Source organism: Lepidochelys kempii, chromosome 24, assembly GCF_965140285.1.
Source record: "Lepidochelys kempii isolate rLepKem1 chromosome 24, rLepKem1.hap1, whole genome shotgun sequence".
Classification (NCBI taxonomy): Eukaryota; Metazoa; Chordata; order Testudines; family Cheloniidae; genus Lepidochelys; species Lepidochelys kempii.
In genome coordinates, this window is record NC_136403.1 from 17,951,061 (window position 1) to 17,966,632 (window position 15,572).

Genomic DNA, 15,572 nt, shown 5'->3' on the forward strand with positions numbered 1-15,572 from the left:
CCGTCAACTCTGCTTCTGCCTCTTGCCGTGGTGGAGTACAGGAGTTGACGGCAAAGCGATCGGGGATTGATTTTATCTCATCTACACTAGATGCGATAAATCGATCCCCGATAGATCGATCCGGCAGGTAGTGTAGACATACCCAAAGAAAACTATGTTACATGGAAATCAGCCAGTAGGGCAGCATCAGCTGAAAGTTCAGTTGAGAATATACTCTTGACTGAACTCTCTACAGAAACTAATAACTGGAAAAAAAACTTCTTGAGCGGAACCATGGATGTCATCCTTGTTCTTCCTGAGCAGGGATTGCTTTCTTTGGTTCCAGTCAATGTATTGGTGATCGTTCAAATGGAAGCTTTCAAGGCATAGTTGAGCTCCTCAGCAAATATGACCCACTTTTATGAGAGCATGTTAAATGTGTTTGAGAATCGCAAGAAAGTCCAAAGCACATGCAAGTCCATTGCCTCTCCACACGCAGACAAAACGAGTTTATTGAGCTATGTGGGTCATTCGTACAAACAGCCATTCTTGATGAGATGTGAAATGCCAAGTATTTTTCAATCAGTGTTGATGCCACTCCAGATTATTCTCACAAGGAACAGACTACTATGGTTATTCGATATGTTAAGATTGTAGACAGCTCAAAATTTTCAATTGAAGAAAGGTTTATTTTGTTTGATAATTTCACGAGAAAAACTGGAAAAGAAATTGCTGCTCAAGTACTAGCAACTCTAGAAGGTTTTAAGTGAGATTTTCAAGTCTTCATTGGTCCAGCCTAGGACAATGGATCTAATATGGCTGGGAAGTACCAAGGTGGACAAGCAGTTCTGCCTGAGCATAATTCAAACTATTTTCTCCAGCTGTGGAAACCACACACTAAACCTTGTAGGTGTTGACTGGGCTGAATCATGCAAGGAGGCAATTACTTACTTCGGAGCTGTTCAGCAAATGTACAATCTCTTCAGTAGCAGTCCACAAAGGTGGGAAATTCTGAAGCAATCTCTTCCTATTTCACTGCAGGGGATGTCCCAAACTAGATGGTCTGCACGGATTGATGGGGTTCAACCGGTTGCACCGCATTTGAATTCTGTGAGAAAGGCTTTAAATGAGTTTGAATCCCTCAATCTCACTGCAAAGGCTCGAACTGAACTTCAGTCTATTCAGAAGCACATGTCCAAATTTGAAAGCATTCTGATGTCATCTTTGTGGATGAAGCTACTTACAATGATCCACCAAACTAATCTGGGAGTTGAAGCACCCAGTGCTAGACTGGATGTTGAGAGGGATAACACTGAAAGTCTTATCAATGACATTCAACAGATTTGTGAACAAGGGGATGCGATCCTGACTGAGTCCAAATTAGTAGCACAGAATATTGACATTTCTTCTGAGTTCTCCACCAATTGCAACTTACCTACTGAATCCGGTGCCGAGCAGCATTATAGGGTCAATGTCTCTCTTGTCGTCATTGACTCTATTTGTACCCTTTGGGGGTTTCTTTGGCAGTTCATCAGACTGAGTAATGAAGATCTACTTTCTGCAGCTGAACAATTTCAGCAACAGTACAATGAAAAAATCTCAAAAGATCTCAGTGACGAGGTCATCTTCCTCAAACGAATATATTCCACGAACTTTAAATTGGATTGCAAGCCAAAGGAATTGCTTCAAGAAATACTTGAATGTGGACTCTCTGGGGTGTTTCCTAATATCACAATTGCATTGCGTATTTTTGTCAGTTTGTCTCCATCAGTGGCTTCAGGTGAACGCACCTCCAATGTGTTGAAGCAGGTAAAGAACTATCACCATTCAACTATGGGACAAGAGCGTTTGAATGGGCTCACCATGCTTAATGTCAACTGTGAAATTGCACGAAAGCTAGACTTTTTCCTCAATAATTAGTGCATTTGCCCAGAAAAAGGCTAGAAAAGCATTTGTTAAATAAAAAAATATTCAAATTATGTCTCACTCTTTTTTTGGTGCCTTATTTTGTTTTCATGTGTCGTCATTTTTTATTTTTATTATGGCTAGGGGCCTCAAAAGCTCTGAGAGGGCCTGGTCTTTATTTCAGGGGTGATGGTGTCGATGTGGTGTTTACGGACAGGCACGTAATGCGGTTTATCCTAGGGGATGGTGACAAACTCGTTCCTTCCTCGGACGGGGCTGCAGCGTAACAGGGGAATGGAAAAGTCCCCCACAAGCTCTTTTGGTTTTAGATAGTCTCACATGGTCGCCTCTTCTAAAAGGGGCAACAACCGGTTTTATTTTAAAACTGTCTCTGTAAACCATTTTCCATACTGTGGCAGGCGGACTAGTTCCAGAGACCCTCTGCTAGAGGCCTCGCTGTCCTGTATCACCCTGCCCCGGAGTAGAGCAGAGAGAAGTTCTCCAGGCAGCCTAGAGTGGCTGCAGAGGAGCGGCCAATCAGAGGGGCTGACGGATCGACCAATAGGGGGCCAGAAGGGCCAGATAAAAGGCAAGCCACAGAGCAGAGCCTTCAGTGGCTGTGTGAGACCTGACGAGGGAGGAACGGGAGCCTGGCTGGCTGGACGAGCAGCAAGCCACGGGCAGCTCACCGCAGAGAGCTCACCGGGCAGAACCGGGCCCAGGGAAGGCTGCCAAAGACCGGGCGCCTGACTGGCTGGATAGAGCAGCAGCAGGACCATGAAAACGTCAGTGCGGGCTGTGAACGCTCTGGCTGTCACTCTTTATAAACTCAGGGAACACGTCGAGGTAGTGAACGGTGTGGTGGGATGCAAAATATCTCCACAGCCGAGATTTTAAAGTTCTGTTAAATGGCTCCACAACCCCCGCTTTGACTTCATTGTTAGTAACAAAATGGGGAACGCCATTAACGCTGCTTCAACAATCTGCTTGAAGGGTTGTTTAAAAATGCTTTTCCCTGATTGGTTTGTAATTTTTGAGGCATGCAAGCTTCGCTGAAAATAGCCTTAAAGGACATGGATACTTCACTGCCCGTCTTGTCTTTTAGGCCTAAGGCCCAGGCTTATTTAGGCCTAATGTCTGTTGCTGTTAAGATGTACTTAAAATCACTCTCAGACTCCAGAGATTTGGGGGAGGGGGGGTTCCAGCCTAGACCCTCACACTATACCTATTCTAATTGTACGTTTCCCTTATGGATGCCCTAAGGGGGGCTGAAACCCCCTTGGTAGAGGGCGGTGGCGGGAGTCCTTAGAGGGGTCACACAGCCCTCTTTCGGGATGGTCACCTGAACCTGCCCTGATTGGTCAAGTCTTCTCTCAGGGAGGTCCTATGGGCTGAGACCAACCCCACTTAGTAGAGGAGTTCTTAGAGGGGTCACACGCCACCCCTTGCTTCCAGCCATGTGTCCATCTTGACCCCTGAAGTAATACCCCAAGGGGTGAGTCTTATGGTGACAAGTGGGTGGGGCCTGAGGGGGAAAAGGGCAGGTTCAATGTTTGTACTACTTATCTGTCCCCATACACCCCCCTAACTAGTGTGGTTAGATGTTGATAGATGTTTGGTTGCATGTGTGTGTTCCCTCTGTGTGCCGCCCCAGTCCTGCACAGACATCTGGCAGGGCAAACCTCGAGCGAATTGCCCAATGACCACAAGATCCGTTAAGGATGAAGGCACCAGGCCAGGTTTATTGTCGACGAAGTACGGTACTAGTATCCCGCAGACTCTACTGGACCACTAATACAGGTATGCCTGTAACGATGGACCAGCTCAGTGAACAGTGGGACTTTCTGTTCCTCCCTAGACTAGACAAAGACACTCCCTCTGAGATACATCTTTATACCCCGATACAAACAAGTTACGTACTGCCCCTCTGACATAGTTACTGTAGTTACTGTCCCCTGACATGGCTCGTTACTACTCATTACCGTGTACATGTTGGTTTGATTAAAACATCTCTATTACATACTGACCTTATCTTTTAGGAGGGCTCAGTGCATTCCTATTATCCTTGGGGAATGGTTTTGTACCATCTGATATCGGGATCTGTGACTAGCACTTCTTAGGAATGTGTATTTCTGCATTATCAGCCCTGTTCTTGCCAGATTCTTTGAGCAGGTCCTGCCTCATACCAGGCCTCTGATTCAAGGACTTATGTCTTAGGTTCTCTTCCTCCTCCAGCTAGCTAGCTATCCACATATGCCCCCACCATCTATCTATCTATCTAGATCTTCAGGGCAGGACAGTGTCAACATGTCTGTGCAGTGCCTGGCACAACAGGGTTCCTGATCTGGTCAGGGTCTCGGCAGCACCTGGCACGACAGGTCCCTGATCTCTAGGTACTACCCGAGTACGTTTCTTTCTCTCTTACGTGCCAAGGGACCTCAGATCCCTCCGGGCTAGGATAGCACTGAAACGCAACCACCTCTGGGATGGGGGTGAACCCCAGCCTGGGGAATATCCAATGACAGCAACATTTAGGAAACGTGCCCTGGAAGATTAAATATCCTCAGAGAGGAGCCCAGTTGCTTTAACTGAGACAAGGGTGGAAATCGGCAACTGCACTGTGACTCCCACTCATCCTCTGCCAGGGTGGCCCAGCTAGGCTGCTGCCCAAGGACTGTCCCCAGGGGACACCAGCAACCACACACCACACAACAGAACCACTAACCCAGGAACCTATCCTTGCAACAAAGCCCGTTGCCAACTGTGTCCACAGATCTATTCAGGGGACACCATCGTAGGGCCTAATCACATCAGCCACACCATCAGAGGCTCGTTCACCTACACATCCACCAATGTGATCTATGCCATCATGTGCCAGCAATGCCCCTCTGCCATGTACATCGGCCAAACCGGACAGTCTCTACGCAAAAGAATAAATGGACACAAATCAGACGTCAAGAATTATAATATTCAAAAACCAGTCGGAGAACACTGCAATCTCTTTGGTCACTCGATTACAGACCTAAAAGTGGCAATTCTTCAACAAAAAAACTTCAGAACCAGACTCCAACGAGAGACTGCTGAATTGGAATTAATTTGCAAACTGGATACAATTAACTTAGGCTTGAATAAAGACTGGGAGTGGATGGGTCATTACACAAAGTAAAACTATTACCCCATGTTTGTTGCCCCCCCCCGCCCCCCCGCTCTCCTGCTGGTAACTGGTCACCTTTCCTGATCACTCTCCTTACAGTGTGTATGGTAACACCCATTGTTTCATGTTCTCTGTGTATATAAATCTCCCCACTGTATTTTCCACTGAATGCATCCGATGACGTGAGCTGTAGCTCACGGAAGCTTATGCTCAAATAAATTGGTTAGTCTCTAAGGTGCCACAAGTCCTCCTTTTCTTTTTGCGGATACATGGCTAACATGGCTGCTCCTCTGAAACCTCCCCCTTCCCAGCGGCTACCCCCCCACCTCTGGCCCTGCAGCCTTTTCTCTCCCCAGCTGTGGGAGCCTTTGGGGTGTATCCACACTGCACCTGGGAGGGGTCCGGCCCAGCTTCAGGAGAGGGACCCGCCCTAGCTCTGCTCAAGCTGTGGATAGCAGTTTGGCCACGTGCATGGGGAGATGTGTGTCAGGACTCCCTGTGTGGAGTCCCGCCGTACCTCAGTTTCCCGGGTCCCACAGGGCTGTTGCACAGACCAAGTCATCAATGTTTGTGACGCCCTCAGATCCCGTGGCGAGAACTCCGCAGAGAGGCCCAGGAGGTGTCATTAATCATTCAGCGCAGCGCAGGCTTGGAACAGCAGGTGGGAAATACGGCTTGAGGTCCCCCGCACCGGCGAGAACAAAAAGTCGTATTGACCGAGGCAGGGCTGCGGTGGAGAACGTACAGTGTGTGATCGTGGAATCAAAGGCTGGAGCACAATGCAAATGCTCCTGGGACTGAATTAAGCTTGTACTGGTGTAAAGCCATTGTCGGCGGGTAGGACCGAACCTCTGGAGCGAAATGCAGAAGCCTCTACCCGAAGAGCCGAAAGTCAACTGGCTCTTAGCTCAGGCTGTAGAGCAGACTCTTTTGATCTGTCTTTCTAAGTGGTCTCGATGCCACTAGATGGGACAGACACCACAGCCAGGAGGTGTGTGGGTTACACTGGCAATCTGTGTTCTGGCAACGAGCAACCTGAACATAAGAACACACCGGGGGCTTTTATTTCAGCTCCTGATTTATTCAGTGAACTTGCTAGTGCACAGAGAGATTCCAGCCAGCCGTGAGGTACCGGGACAGATGCACCCACCCATACGCTGTGCAGACTCTTGGTTATTGCATCGCCCCAGCAGCACCGAGGATCCTCGGGGGGTGGGGGTGGGGGGGAAATGGTGCTGCTGGGAATTCAGGCCTTTATTCCCAGGCACCAGGTGCCACGTGGCCCGTGCAGGGCGGGGGTCAGGAGAGCAGCTTCACCAGCAGCAGCCCAGTCAGGCCAGGCAGGTAGAGGGCAAAGGAGAATTTCCCCAGAGCCAGGCTGGCTCCATTGGGGGTGGAAGGGTTTGTTTTGGGGAGGGTGGTGTTTGTAGGGGAGTGGGTGGGGGTGAGGGTATTAGCGGGGCTGGTGGTTGTGCGAGGGAGGATGGTGGGTATTTTCTCCGCCGGAACGGAGGTCCCCCATAAAAAGAGGTATCTGTAGACTGCAGAAATCAGGATGGTTTCACCTTTAATCTCTCTTGTGGACTCAGTACCGCAGCCTTTCCCAGTAAATGCTGAAATAGTTGAACCTGAGGGAGGAAACCAGCCTGTTATGAGGCGGGGGCAGCTCTGGTTCCTTCTCTGCCCCCAGAACCTCTGTCTCCACCATCCAGCGGTTCCCGCCTCTGCCCCCCGGTCCCACCCTCCCGGTGCTCTCGCTGTAACCGGCCACGGCAGGCCGGGCGTCTGGTCCCCTCTTGCCTCCCCCGCGCCCCTTTCTGCAGCTCCACAAGAGACTGAAGCTGGAGTTTGGATCCCAGCTGATCACCGGGGGCGGCTCCTTCCCCAGCGCGCGGCCCCCCGAGGAACACGCCCGGCTCTCAGCGTCCCCGGCAGCCCCGACCGCTCGGTTCAGTTATTTTATAAACACCCCAAAGCGCTGGGAGTCCTGAACACACACGGAGAACAGGAGCTTCCGCACTGAGCAATGGCTTCGCTCCACCTTAAACATACAGGGAGTGGGGTCTAGTGGTCAGAGCAGTGGGGGCTGGGAGCCAGGACTCCTGGGTTCTCTCCCCAGCTCGGCATCACTGACATAACAACCCTTCCCATGGCAAGAGACTGTGTTGTCGTAACTCCAGGAGCCGGGCGGCATCACTGAGCCGGGGGAGCTGGTGAGGAAGGGAAAACTTCCAAGTTCCTCTCTCCTTCCCTCTGGCCAAAACCCCCCTTGGCCGCCCCCACCCGCCCAAGGGCCCAGCACGGACTCTAGGTTTCACCAGTTCTCTGGGGAGTTCCCGAGGCCTGAGATTCCCGGGGGAGCTCCCGCACTGCGGCCAGCTGGCAGAATTTACCTTTCACTTGGTACCCAATGAAATGCAGGCAGTAGGTCTCGTCCCCGGTACAAGGGGTGATGGTGCTGTTGCAGACAGTGAAGTTCAGAGCAAAGCAGGTGGGGCACTGCAGGCCGTTCTCGGTGGTGCTCCCCGTGGGCACTGAGAACCGAGAGAGAGCGAGACGGTTACAGGGTGGGTTAAACCTCGTTCAAACCCCTCGTCTGTGCCCTGCATTGCCCAAGCGCGTGAAGGCCCCACCCCCAGCCCGACGGCATTTCTCCGTCTGTCTGTGACACCACCATCTGTGAACGCCACAGCCGATCGGTTCCAGGCCCCAGCGAGTTTGAAGTGGAGCCTGACAGGCTCAGGGAGGTTTCCATTTGAGCCCATCCCGGCTGCTGCCCCCTCTCTCGCCTGCAGCCCTCGCCCATCTGATTTCACATGGGCCCCGACTGCTCCACCCACCCCCGGTCTGGAGACCCGCCAGCTACGGCCATTTCAATGGCGGCAGAAATGACGTTCGAGTGAATGGACAACAAAGGGGAGAAACGGTAACAAATACAATCGTGCCGGGGCTTGTCCACATGAACCATTCGACTGTAGTAAGGGGATCCGGGGTGTAAGGATCTGCCGGGGTGTGAATCGACCCTGCGCCAGCCTGCCACGGCCCAGCTGTCCACATGCGCCCTGCTGACGCGCGTGAACCCTTCATTCATGTGCTTTAAGCTAGTGCCCTTGCAACGCGCTCGAACGGCCACGTGCGTCGGCAGGGGGCTCGCGGAGAGCTGCAGTCACGCCCCAGCTCAGCGCCGTCCAAACTGTTCCTGTGGACAAGCCATGAAACAGGGACAGTAAAAACAGACCCACAACTTACCTTCCAGTGCGCCCGAGTTACAGTTATCTGCGTCGTTGCATCGTGTGGAGTTGATCCTCAGATACTGGCCATTCCCAACAGTGAACGAGATGGGGACTTTTATGTCACTTTTATAGCTACTCAGACACTGTTTGTAGAAGAACGGGCTCCTTGTCCCATCTTTGTTAAAGACAGAAAACCAAAACAGAAAACAAGAGACTCAGAGGGAAATCTCAAGTAACAGCAGTGAGGTTATTTTACCTCCATGTTTGTCCTGGGGCAACAGCTGCTGGGATCCTGTGTCCAGTTTGGGGCCCACAATTCAAGAAATTAAAGAGGAACCCGGGTCTCAACTACACCCCAAATTGCAACAGCTAGCCTGAGATTAAAGGGTTTTGTGTGTGGATAGTAGGGGGAGGTGGAGGTGTTAGAGCTAAACCTCGGGTCACAGCCCACGTTAACTCTGTAGTGAAGCCGTAACCTGTGTGGGTGGAAGTTTGAATAAACCCATGTGTGACTGTGCTGGGAAAATTTCCTGAGTGTGGTCAGAGAGAGAGAGAGAGAGAGAGAGATGGGTGTATGGAGATAGATAGTTAGATAGATGGATAAAGACAGACTATGTTAAAGCTGACAGTGCGCTATTCATCCTTCTTACAGGGTAAATGGAAGGAGCCATTTACTCTCTTTAATTCAATGGAAGGATGAACAAAAATGGGTCTGTAACTATGGTTTTCATTTTCAAAGGGCAAATGTTGAGAAGTTAAGGGAACTAGTGAAATCCGCCGGCCTGAATTGCTCAGGGAGTTTAACATGGAGAAGGTTTTGAATGTCTTTAAATCAAATGGGCAAAATCTACCTTGAATTTGCATCCCAAGCAAGGGGAAAAACTTGTAAGGCCAGGCTCCAGCCCTGAGTAGATGACTAATAGCTTCAGACAGGTAACACTGGGAGCAAGCCGACGGTGTACAAGGGATCTCAGTGCCAATTTCCTGTTTTTAACATGATTCAGAACGTGCATTTCCACCCAAAGCAGCTTCGCTTTTTGCAGCGCAGCCGTCCATTGTGGAGATGAAAACTGAGTGAAATCTTGGCCCCACTGAAGTGAGTGGGAGATTTGCAATTTGGGGCTAGGATTTCGAACCACCGTGTCTTCCAGTTGCGACATAAGACACTGTAACGTTGCCTGAACAAATCAAGCGTCGAGCCCAGACTGAGTGTTGTGTGCCGGGGGGATGTGCTTTGTGGATGGATTGTGCTGGGGTTGGCCTTAGTGATGAGGATGGTGACAGAGTGCGGGGTGGGATGTGCTTGGGGTGACAGCAATGTCACCTACCCAGTGTAATATCTTCTGCCACGGAGAGGCAGCCACCAGTAGCCTTGTTTTCTTGGCAGGTTCCTACAGCCGTATCACAGGTCTCCTCTAGGCCAGAGCACACTTTGCATGTCAGGGTCGCAGCTGGAGAAAGAAGAAGAAGAAGTGTTTCTTTCTTACTGTTGTGTAACAGTGTCGTCGCTGATATGTCCGTTAGCCTGAGTCTTCATAAGAACGGCCAGACTGGGTCAGACCAAAGGTCCATCTAGCCCAGTGTCCTGTCTTCTGACAGTGGCCAATGCCAGGTGCTCCAGAGGGAATGAACAGAACAGGGAATCATCAAGTGATCCATCCCCTGTCACCCATTCCCAGCTTCCGGCAAACAGAGGCTGGGGACACCATCCCTGCCCATCCCTGACCTATCCTCCATGAACTTATCTAGTTCTTTTTTGAACCCTGTTGCAGCTTGGCCTTCACAACATCTTCTGGCAATGAGTTCCACAGGTTGACTGTGCGCTGTGTGAAGAAATACTTCCTTTTGTTTGTTTTCAACCTGCAGCCTATTAATTTAATTGGGTGACCCCTAGTTCTTGTGTTATGCGAAGGAATAAATAACACTTCCTTATTTACTTTCTCCATGCCAGTCATGATTTTATAGACCTCTAAAATATCATAGAATCAGAGAATCAGAGAAGATTAGGTTTGGAAGAGACCTCAGGAGGTCATCTAGTCCAACCCCCTGCTCAAAACAGGACCAAATCCAAAAAAATCATCATAGCCAGGGCTTTGTGAAGTTGGGCCTTAAAAACCTCAAAGGATGGAGATTCCACCCCCTCCGTAGGGAACCCAATGCAGCGCTTCACCACCCTCCTAGTGAAATAGTGTTTCCTACTATCTAACCTAGACCTCCCCCACTGCAACTTGAGACCATTGCTCCTCGTTCTGTCATCTGCCACCACTGAGAACAGCTGAGCTCCATCCTCTTTGGAACCCCCCTTCAGGTAGCTGAAGGCTGCTATCGAATCTCCCATCACTCTTCTCTTCTGCAGATGAAATAAGCCCAGGTCCCTCAGCCTCCCCTTGTAAGTCATGTGCCCCAGCCCCCTAATCATTTTCGTTGCCCTCCGCTGGACTCTCTCCAATTTGTCCACATCCCTTCTGTAGTGGGGGGCCCAAAACTGGACCCAGTACTCCAGATGTGGCCTCACCTTTGCCGAATAGAGGGGAATAATCACTTCCCTCCATCTGCTGGCAACGCTCCGACTAATGCAGCCCAATATGCCCTTATCCCCATTTAGTCGTCTCTTTTCCAAACTGAAAATTCCGTTTTATTAATCTCTCCTCATACAGAAGCTGTCCCATACCCCTAATCATTTTTGTAACCCTTTTCTGTACCTTTTCCAATTCCAGTATAGCTTTTCTGAGATGGGGTGACCACATCTGCACACAGTGTTCAAGATGTGGGTGTCCCATGGATTTATAGAGAGGCAACATGCTATTGTCTGTCCTATTATTTGTCCCTTTCTTCATGATTCCCAGCATTCTGTTCGCTTTTTTGACTGTCGCTGCACATGGAGTGGAGGTTTTCAGAGAACCATCCACAGTGACTCCAAGATCTTTCTTGAGCGGTAACAGCTAATTTAGACCCCATCATTGTATATGCATAGTTGGGATTACATTTCCCCATGTGCATTACTTTGCATTTATCAACACTGAATTTCCTTTGCCATTTTGTTGCCCAGTCACCCAGTTCTGAGAGACCCTTTTGTAGCTCTTCACAGTCTGTCTGGGACTTTACTATCTTGAGTAGTTTTGTATTGTCTGCAAGTTTTGCCACCTCATTGTTTACCCCTTTTTCCAGATCGTTTATGAATATGGTGAATAGGACTGGGCCCAGTGCAGACCCCTGGGGACACCACTATTTACCTCTCTCCCTTCTGAAAACTGACCATTTCTTCCTACCCTTTGCTTCCTATCTTGTAACCAGTTACCGACCCATGAGAGAACCTTCCCTCTTATCCCATGACAGCTTACTTTGCTTAAGAGCCTTTGGTGAGGGACCTTGTCAAAGGCTTTCTGAAAATCTAAGTACATTATATCCACTGGGTCCCACTTGTCCACATGCTTGTTGACCCCCTCAAAGAATTCTAGGAGATGGGTGAGGTGTGATTTCCCTTTACAAAAACCATGTTGACTCTTCTCCAACAAATCATGTTCATCTCTGTGTCTGACAGTTCTGTTCATTACTACAGTTTCAACCAGTTTGCCCAGTACTGAAGTCAGACTTACCAGCCTATAACTACCAGGATCACCTCTCGAGTCTTCTTTAAAAATTGGCATCACATTAGCTACCCTCCCGTCATCTGGTACAGAAGCTGATTTAAATAATAGGTTCCATACCACCGTTAGTCGTATATCCGCAATTTGACATTTGAGTTCCTTCAGACCTCTTGGGTGAATCCCCTCTGGTCCTGGTGAGTTATTACTCTTCAGTTTATCACTTTGTTCCAAAACCTCCTCTAATGACACCTCAATCTGGGACAGTTCCTCAGATCTGTCACCTAAAAAGAATGGCTCAGGTTTGGGAATTTCTCTCACGTCCTCAGCCGTGAAGACCGATGCAAAGAATTCATTTAGTTTCTCTGCAATGGCCTTATCCTCCTTGAGTGCTCCTTTAGCACCTCGACCGTCCAGTGGCCTCGCTGGTTGTTTAGAAGCTTCCTGCTTCTGATTTGCTTAAACAAATTTTTGCTGTTACTTTTTGAGTCTTTGGCTAGCTGGTCTTCAAATTATTTTTTTGGCTTCCTAATTATATTTTTACACTTCATTTGCCAGAGTTTATGCTCCTTTCTATTTTCCTCACTAGGATTTAACTTCCACTTTTTAAAGGATGCCTTTTTGCCTCTCGCTGCTTCTTTTACTTTATTGTTTAGCCACGGTGGCTCTTCTTTGGTTCTCTTACCATGTTTTTTAATTTGGGGGATACATTTAAGTTGAGCCTCTATTATGGTGTCCCTAAAAAGTCCCCATGCAGCTTGCAGGGATTTCACGTTTGGCATGGTACCTTTTAACTAACTTCCTCATTTTTGTGTAGCTCCCCTTTCTGAAATGAAATGCAACCGTGGTGGGCTGCTTTGGTGTTTACCCTGTCACAGGGATGTTAAATTTAATTATATTATGGTCACTATTACCAAGCGCTTCAGTTATATTCACCCCTTGGACTGGATCCTGTGCTCCACTGAGAATTTCCTCTCTCCTTGTGGGTTCCAGGACCAGCTGCTCCAAGAAGCCGCCATCTAAGGTGTCAAGAAACTTTATCTCTGCAGCCCGTCCTGAGGTGACCTGGACCCAGTCAACAGGGGGATAGTTGAAATCCCCCGTTATTACTGAGTTTTTAATTTTGATAGCCTCTCTAATCTCCCTGAGCATTTTACAGTCACTATCACCATCCTGGCCAGGTGGTCGGTAATATCTCCCTACTGCTATAGTCGTATTATTCAAGCATGGAATTACAATTCATGGAGTTTCTATGGGAGAGTTTGGTTCATTTAAGATTTTTACTTCGTTTGACTCTACGCTTTCTTTCACATATAGGGCCCCCCCCCCCCACCAACACCACCTGCTCCAAACAAACCGAAAACTTAACGGACCCAATTTCCTCCAGGACACTCAGTAACTGTGCAGTTTCAGGCACTGAGCCAGCAGTAGCCGGGGGGGACTAATTGGGGACGGGTCAAAGGGATGGTGCTTTCCCCAAGCTCTGCCCACAAAATAAGCTCTGCCCACCCCAGATGTGGCTCCTGTTGTGTATTCACAGTACTGGCGAGTCGCTCCCTTCGCAGTGTGCGCTGGCTGAGTCCATTGCACCCGCCCGGGGTTCCTGGCAGCCCCCCATGGTCCTCACAAACACCTCGCGTGTCCCTCCCACCCTGTTCGATTTCAGGGATGCCATGTAAAGCCGGCCCCCCCCATGCCTCATGCTAGCGGCTCTGTGTACCCCGCATTCCCCATCCCCCCCTACCAGGGTCCCCCAATTCACTCCCATGCCAGGAGCTCTGGGTGCCCCCCATTTGCCCTCCCCTGTACCAGGGTACCCCCTTCTCCCTCCATGCCATGTGTGCTCCCCATTCCTTCCCCCCCCACCATCATCCTTGTTTCTATCTGGGAGATCAGCTGCTCAGGATGTAACATGTTAAGCTGCATGGGGATGCTGGGCAGAGCTGGGCGGGGGGTGGGGGGTGATGGGCTGGAAGATGTCAATGGTGCCACCAACCAGTTCTTTGATCTGCACAGAGTTACAGAGGGGGTTGAAGGTCTGGCTGGGCTGGCCAGACACCAACGGCTCTGTGTGACCCCAATTTCCCTCTTCCGGTTTTCTGATTTCCCCCCAAATCAATGTGGTTCTGCCCATGTCTAGAACACCCCCTGACATTCTGGAGTTAATGGAAAGTAGCGTTCAAAAGTTATTTGGTTGCACAGAAGAAATAGGGAAAGGCCACTGAGGTGAGTGCAGCCAGGCTCTCTGGGCTGCCAGCTGGCCAGCAGAGGGGTCTGGCAGAAGGGTTTGGGGTGCAGAAGCCAGCTGTCGTGGACATTGCTCCCCGTTGGGAAGGCTCTCTGATGACAGGTCCCCCAGGTTTACAACCCGGCTACACAGCCCTTAGTCTTTGGGATATAAAGGTGGCTTAAGGTAAAGCCAACTTTGCACACATCCCACTGGAATAGCCCAGCCGTTCGCAATCTGTGGGGAATGGGAAGGATGGAAATTGCCAGGCAAAAAACAGAACAAAAGGACGATCATTGTCCCATGTTCCCCAAATTACCATTGATACAAGTGGCATTGACCACAGCACATGGACATGCTGGGGACCTCTTGGGGACATGTAAGTTTGAAGAATTTCTTCCCTTCAGTCCTTATGTACAGCGCCCTGCACACAAGCTGTGTGAGTGCAGCAGCTTCACACCTTTTCTTTTAGAGAGGTGTAGATTTTCAGGCTCTGATGCTGATCTAGTCTGAGCTCCAGCCTAGCCCAAGCCAGAGAACCTCTCCCAGCCATTCTGCCATCCAGCCCATATCTGATGGTTCAGCTACAACCAGTCTTTTAGAAAGGCATCCAATCCCAATGTACAGAGTCCAAAGGATGGAGAATCTGCCTTGTCTCTTGAGAAGCTGCTGACAGAATTAATTCCACCTTCGATCGGTCTAAATTCAACTCCCAGCCATGAGATCTCTTTCTGCCTCTGTTTGCTCGGTTGGAGAGCCCTCTGCTACCGGACATTGTAGGCCTGATTCCAGGTCACACTCAGTCCCCTAGCAGTGTAATTTACTCCTCTATTGAGTCCCCTTTGTGCTGCCAAAGCAATGCAGAGGGGCCTTCATGGAAATAAGAATCCAGGGCAGTGTCCAGTCACGGTGTCCCTCGGGCCTGCTCTACACTGTACAGTTAAGTTGATATAGCTGTGGCCCCTGGGAGGAAGAGGAACCACACCGTGAGTGCTGCATCTAGGCCAGCCCAACCCCTGGAGCAGATGCGGCTGGGCTGGTGGGTGAATGCTTCCCTCGGCCTGGCTACTGTGAGTTCCTAGAAGGATGGAAAAACCCCGTCCATTGGCCCAGCTACAGCGCTGGGACACGACAGCAGCCGTAGTGTAGACAGGGCCCTGTACCCCACACAGAGCTAATCCCCCCTCCCTGCACAGGCTGGATGTTCCCCTGACTGGGGCTCCGGGGGGTATAAAGGGTCCAAGCCCAGGAGGGGTTAGACGGCCACAGAAGCAGGTGACTCACGTGGGGAAGTTTGTGCATTCGTCGTAGCTAGGAGAGCAGGGAGAAGGCAGAGGAGGAAGGAAACCATCCTGGTGCTGGGAGGCCCACGGGGCTGGGCTCGGAGCCGAACGGGGCCTTCTCCCGGCTGACACAGCGAGCTCTGCCTGAGGGGAGAGGAGAGAGTCAAGACCGAAATGAGGCGGGAAAGGGAATTCCAGCCGAAATTT

General features: G+C 50.0%; 1 protein-coding gene across 1 annotated transcript; it reads right to left on the reverse strand.

The window, feature by feature from the left end:
- Window positions 1-6,337: 6,337 nt before the first annotated feature.
- On the reverse strand, window positions 6,338-15,433 carry LOC140902792 (phospholipase A2 inhibitor and Ly6/PLAUR domain-containing protein). Its single transcript, XM_073323264.1, has 5 exons — window positions 15,367-15,433; window positions 9,600-9,722; window positions 8,288-8,446; window positions 7,432-7,572; window positions 6,338-6,666 (listed from the first exon to the last, which is right to left on the reverse strand). Exons 1-5 carry the CDS (start codon window positions 15,431-15,433, stop codon window positions 6,338-6,340), a joined length of 819 nt encoding a protein of 272 aa, XP_073179365.1.
- Between the last annotated feature and the right edge of the window lie 139 nt (window positions 15,434-15,572).

Bases quoted from the DNA above. Each gene is read 5' to 3' on its own strand.
- LOC140902792 (XM_073323264.1), bottom strand. From the start codon at position 15,433: ATGGTTTCCTTCCTCCTCTGCCTTCTCCCTGCTCTCCTAGCTACGACG. The intron at 8,447-9,599 runs GTAGGTGACATT...TCTTTAACAAAG, and splicing joins GGCAGAAGATATTACACTGG to ATGGGACAAGGAGCCCGTTC. The intron at 6,667-7,431 runs GTAAATTCTGCC...TTCCTCCCTCAG, and splicing joins CATTGGGTACCAAGTGAAAG to GTTCAACTATTTCAGCATTT.